General features: G+C 28.6%; 1 protein-coding gene across 1 annotated transcript; it reads left to right on the forward strand.

The window, feature by feature from the left end:
- Positions 1-524: 524 nt before the first annotated feature.
- LOC136785051 (putative nuclease HARBI1) lies at positions 525-1,991 on the forward strand. The gene is made up of 4 exons (XM_066746064.1): positions 525-833; positions 953-1,249; positions 1,405-1,613; positions 1,697-1,991. Exons 1-4 carry the CDS (start codon positions 525-527, stop codon positions 1,989-1,991), a joined length of 1,110 nt encoding a protein of 369 aa, XP_066602161.1.
- The last annotated feature ends 4,522 nt before the right edge of the window (positions 1,992-6,513 follow it).

Genomic DNA, 6,513 nt, shown 5'->3' on the forward strand with positions numbered 1-6,513 from the left:
CTTTTTTGAAGAGTCATTTCAACTAAAAAAACATACTATACAAGTTCACTGAATTGATTTCTTAATTTAGTTACAATAACAAAAATGACCACTTTCCTATATAGTATTAATCATCTTTTTAATAAATCAGATTTGAAAGCATGTTAATAATAATGAGTGAGAAGACGATTCAGTAAACTTGCAGAGAATATTTTTACAGTTAAAATGGCTCTTCGATAAAGAAAATTGTATGAAAAATACAAATTTGTTGAGATAAATATTAAGCTAAAAAAGTAAATAGAAAATTACAGGCAACAAAATAGCATCCAAGCAAAATATATAAATAAAATTTGTTTTTTACATTTGTTTATAGTATTATATTGATTTATTTATACAGCAAAAATTTCTTTATTTTATATGTAAAATTTGTCGGATTGGTACAAGAAGTATCTGATGGTGAGAAAACTATCTTAATTTTATGATCAATATTTAATATTGATGTGCAATCTAAATTAGAGAAGTTGTTGACAATAGTGCTCCAAAAGATGGACGAAGATAATATACCAGAACTGTCAGATGTGTCTCAAATCTCACCCATCTCTAGTGACACCGAAGATGATAATTCTACAATGCGTTGTCCAAAAAGATACATTAGAAATTTTGAAGACCCTTTTGATCGCTGGAATGAAATTGAATTTAAGAAAAGATTTAGGTTTTCAAAAGAATCTGTAATACATGGCATTTTACCACTATGCGAAAAAAAGCTAAGTAGGTCAAGTAATAGAGGGCTACCAATAACACCAGTACTACAATTATTGATAGCACTTAGGTATTACGCAACTTCTAGTTTTCAGGTAAAAAGGAAATATATTTTCACAACATAACTTTAAAATTATTATAAATTGATTGTTTGCAAATTAAAGACACAGTGAAGGTAAAGAAACCTTATAGTATACATTATTATATTTTTTAGCTTATTATGGGGGATGTGGCACACGTATCACAGCCAACAGTTAGTAGAATTGTAAACAGAGTTACAACAATATTAGCCAGCAATATTTATAAGTACATCAAAATGCCAGTAACGAGTGAAAATAAACAAAATAATAGACGATTGTTTAAAGAGTTAGGTCGTGGGTCAGGACATATTGGTCTTCCAAACATTGATGGAGCAATAGATTGCACCCATATTAGATTAACCAGCACAAAATTACAAAACATCAATGAAGCATTTAGAAATAGGAAAAATTATTTTTCTTTAAATGTACAAGTGAGCATTAAAGTATATGAGCTTAAGCTAACTATAAATCTATTTAATATTATAGCTATATAATTGATTGCAAATTTATTCATTCAAATAAAATATATTTTGTACAATTGATTTACGACTTATATATAATAACATAAAGGGGTAAATTTTACTAGGCTGTCGTTGGACCAAACACAGAAATTCTAGATGTAGTACCAGAATGGCCAGGTAGCGAACATGACAGCAGAATTTTCCAAAATTCTCGTCTGTTCATGAGGTATCAAACACGACAGCTGGATGGCATGTTAGTAGGTGACAGTGGCTACCCATCTCTACCTTTTGTACTGACTCCAATAAATAATCCTGTATCCGAAGAAGAAATAAGGTTTTCTGCGTTTTTGAAATTATATAAATTATTCATAGTAGCATTTAAGCTGTCAAAACATAATGTAATATTTCCATTTACAGATACAACCAAATTCAGGTGAGAACGAGGATTGTTGTGGAAAGAACTTTTGGAATCTTAAAGAGAAGATTTCCCTGTTTGTCAAAAGGATTAACAACCAAATTACAGACTTGTACCTCAATAGTAGTTACCTGTGCCATACTACATAATTTAAGTTTAATATTTAATGATATTTTACCTGAAGATGAGGAAAATTTTGAGTTTGAAGAGGATGAACCTGAGACTGAGCCTCCTCATTGGCAGCCAGGTGAAGGCTTTATTGTTCGAAGTGCACTTATTGAGCGTTTGTTCGGATAGAGTCAAATTAAGAATGTTTTGATGATTGTAACAAAGACATAAAAGTGTATTAATCAATATTATGGTCTGCTTTTGATGAAAATAAAAATCGGTTTTCTAAAATATTGGAATTTACTCACTGCATTACTCATGCTATTTATTCTAATAATAATTTTTAGAGTACCATATATATATATATATATATATATAATTTCTTTTTAAAAACTACTAATAATAATTGTGTAGATGATTTTATAAATTCAATATGATATAAAACAAAGTCATTTTCCAATTGCTGTATTTTATTTATATTCATAAAAATGTCAGATAACAATAGTAAACATAAATTTTACATTAAATCTATAAAACAGTTATAATTTAATGTTCATATATATTATACCCATATACATATACTTTAATGTAGTGCATATTCTTTTCAAACAAACAATAGAACATTTTCATTATACGTATATAACATTATTAAGTAATAATTTCTCAATTACCATGTTTAAATACGCGAGGCAAAACATTAATGTTAAGAACATTAATATTGACGCTAACATTAATTTCAGTTTGCGTAAACATTTTTCAACAGTTATTTCGCTTTACTAAATGTAGTTTAAAATCACATAATATGCAACAGTCACATTAAAATTGTAATACTGATGGTTTCCGCCTTTGTATCATAAAGTAACTAAAATATAACATTTGAAACTTCGCAACGATATCAAGTCTTTAATTTTTCCGCCTTTGTATCATAAAGTAACTAAAATATAACATTTGAAACTTCGCAACGATATCAAGTCTTTAATTTTTCCGCCTTTGTATCATAAAGTAACTAAAATATAACATTTGAAACTTCGTAACGATATCAAGTCTTTAATCTATGCGTCCTTAGCATTTTAAACTTTGTTCTTTAAAAACTAAGGTTAATTTTGCCTCAGAGATATTTAGGGCATTGACAAAGTATTAAATTTTTCTTTGTAGCTATGCCAACAAAATGACATTGTGCTTATTCTCTTTAAAATTTGCAATATTTGATTTTAAAACGTGAATTTCTCTAGTAATTTCTTTAAACGGTGTTAAATTAAAGAAAAGGAGTACATTCAATTTTCTGAAATGCTCCATGTAAATTTCTTAAGTATTTAAGCCAAAAGACATATTTTCTTTCTGTACTACATTTACCAACTGTTTTTCTTTTAATTTTAGTTCCAAAGCATATTTTTCCTTCAAATATTTTTTTTCTAATTCCTGAATTTCATACAAATGTCTTTTCCTAATTTCAGCAACAGTTTTTTCATAATCTATTTTTATCGTAGCTATATCTTCTTCTTCAGATAATTTTCTTTTTATTCGAGCTATTTTTAATTCTTCTTCATCAGTTTTGTTCTTTCTTTTCATTGAAACAGAATAAATTTTATTCTTCTTTTGTATTTCAGTATTTTCTTTACAATATGTATTATTTATAAGTGTGGTTTCCTCTGGAGAAGATGAAACTATAAAAATAATTTACATAATATCAAAATATTTTAGCTACGTACTTAAGGCGCTCCAGATTAAAAACAAAAATTTGTTTGTCTTTATAACTATACAGATATTGAAATCTTATATAAGATATTCCTGACCCGCCATTAGATTAAGTTTCATAAAGATTTGATGCAAAAAATAAAATCTATATCTGTCACAAAAGTAAAAACTTTTCTGTATTCATGTGTGTGGTGTAGGCTTTATAAATTAAATTTCTTTATTATTACTATATAACTCTTTATATATCTATTCTATGAAAAAAGATGTATATGTATATAATGAATAAGAATAACTACCTTCTAAATTAAAATCATTTCCTGATATTGGTTCCTGATCATCTGCATTTACATTTTCAATTTGAAGTGTATTAGCACTGTTACATAAAATTGTACTCAATACTGATTCTGTTTTATCTGAAATTATTTTATTAAGTATTTAATTTATATTCAAATAAAAGATCAAAACGTTATTGAAAAATATAATTATTAAGTAAAATTTTGAATGTTAACTGCCAATCCCAACCATCCTGTTTTTGATATTGAAGGGAATCTGCCTTCGTAGTTTCCAGTGCAGAAACCTGTTAATATAATCTTTTAAAAGTTTTTGGGCAACCTACATAAAATTAGCTAACAGTCGACTGCAATGCAGTCTCTAAAGTTTAGTTCTTCTCTTTGTTGGAAAAAATGTTTGAAGTCTACAGTAAATATACAAAATACTACTATGGTTGTTATAAGAAACGTATAATATATCATGTACCTATAACTTCGTTTTCAGTCATATTAGATGAAAACATAACAGGCGCAGTCATCATTAAATTGGGAGCAATATTGCTTATATCTGGATCAATCGCAAATATTTCATCTGCTGGTCCCCCACCAGTTCTGAAATGGGATTGTTTTTCTTTAGTCAGTGCTTCTCGCTGTCCTTGTTTTAAATTCCTCCACAACTTTTTTAACTGAGTCATATTTCTCTGTAAAATTTAAAAGGTAATAAATAACACATTTACAAAATCTATATTTATATTTAAATTACTGTTTGTTCTACCACTTCATTAATTAAAGTTGATTCATTGTATTTCTCACATATTAAATTCCATGCAAGATCTTTTTCTTTAAGAGAAGGACCATCATTCCTTTTGTTTTCTATAATGTGTTTAAGATTATTTAAAATTTGTAGAAACAATTTTTTTTCTATCGTAGTGTAGTGCTTATATTTGCTTCTGATTGTTTCAGACATCCTTAAAATAAACAATTTAAATTATTATACGTTTCAGAATAATATTATGTTTAACTTCAATCACATTCTAATATTAAAAGATAAATATACTTATTTAATTGAAACCTACTTTGCCAATTTGGATATTTACGAATACACAGTATTCCATTGAGTATGCACAGTCAAGATAGATAGATACCTGTTATAAAAATATTCGTAATAAATATCGTCTTCCTATTGGACGATCCAACAGAAAAACTACGGAAATCGCCGAAACTGATAAGCGTTTACTTAAGTTTGTCTTAAGCAAATGCTTCATCAAGTAAATTTAAAACCAAACAATCCTTGCTTAAATGAATGCTTCTTCATTAAGACTGACTTGATTTCAGACTATGAATACTAGTCTAAATAAGTTTGTCTTATTTCAATAAGGCAGCCTCAATAAAGTCAGGTCTTAAGAACTGACTTGAGACACGACTATGAATACCGCCCTAAGAGAGTCTTATCCCCACCCATCCCCTTTCCACACCACAAAACAGCTTCCCCCACTCCCTGTCACCGGAACCGCATTGCTACACTACTTGTTTGGTTTTTATTTTAAGCCACTTATTAACAATACAGTAACGCATTGTATTATATTCATTATGTTTAATTATATTATGAGTATAACTAATAATAATTTAATACAATTTTATATAAACGTTAAAAGCTTTATTTTAATAAAAGAAGGTTATAAATTATGAACAATTAAATATTATTAATAACCCTTTCCCATTCTTTTCCCTTCTGAAGGCTCAGTAATGTGTGCCATGGGTTTATTATATAGATCCTTATTTTTTTGGATGACGAAGGATACCACATAATAGATTGAACACCCGAATATATTCATTTGGTGTCAATTAAGAAGACGCGTTTTTATTGACCCACCCTGAAATTTGAAAGGTACGTAACAAGGTATAATTTCAAGGAAGTGTGATCTTTAAGGACTATTTTTATTTTATAGATTTATTCACATATATGCACACACATTCCATTGCGGTCAATATGTTCTTCGGTATAGCTTCCATATTTTTCTTTCCCATCGCCATCACACACATATTTTTTAATTAATCGGCACCTACTAATAGCTTCAATAACCTCCTGACTATTTCATTTGGCTTATTTTTTATCCTCTTTATATATAGGAGCTCTAAACTATATGCGTATACTTTTGAGCGTGGTTGTATTTCTACTTGGAAAATATAGAAAGCTTATAACAATTAGAGATGTGGGTAACCGTAATTTAATACTTCGAAATAGAGAAAAATTTTGTTACGTCGATCTACATCAATCGTTGATTATGTGCCCCTAAGAAATTATGAAGGCTATGAAATTTTTTTATACTTATGCTGGAATTTGGCGTGTATCTTACGACTGACAAAGGCAATGTCTGAGCAAGTTGGTTTAGTATGCTTATCGGATATATACTTTTATCTGATATTTTTTACAAACTTCTGCCTCCTTATAGCCCTATTATAGCTAAATATCCATTATTACGAAATAGGGCAACCAAGTTGTTTCTTCATAACTTCGTTAGGAGACGCGAACATCGAATGACCTTGACAAATTTGTACGCCTAGATAAATTTTAGGGGAAAACCTCCCGCCTCTTTTCACTAAAGATCATCTTTGCCCGAAAGCATTATAGATCATTGAATGTTAATAATATTTATTGTGTAAACAGTTAAATACCAGTGTATCATCTGAAGTATTCGAATACTGGACTCTATGTAATTTTTAATTATACTCGACTTTCTCAATAA

Source organism: Prorops nasuta, unplaced genomic scaffold (genome assembly GCF_024137725.1).
Source record: "Prorops nasuta isolate Cenicafe-Biocafe unplaced genomic scaffold, Cenicafe_Pnas_1.2 PNAS00143, whole genome shotgun sequence".
NCBI lineage: Eukaryota > Metazoa > Arthropoda > Insecta > Hymenoptera > Bethylidae > Prorops > Prorops nasuta.

Coding starts and splice junctions, on each gene's coding strand:
- LOC136785051 (XM_066746064.1), top strand. CDS start 525: ATGGACGAAGATAATATACCAGAACTGTCAGATGTGTCTCAAATCTCA. Junction 834..952: donor ACGCAACTTCTAGTTTTCAG/GTAAAAAGGAAA, acceptor TATATTTTTTAG/CTTATTATGGGGGATGTGGC. Junction 1,250..1,404: donor ATTTTTCTTTAAATGTACAA/GTGAGCATTAAA, acceptor AAATTTTACTAG/GCTGTCGTTGGACCAAACAC.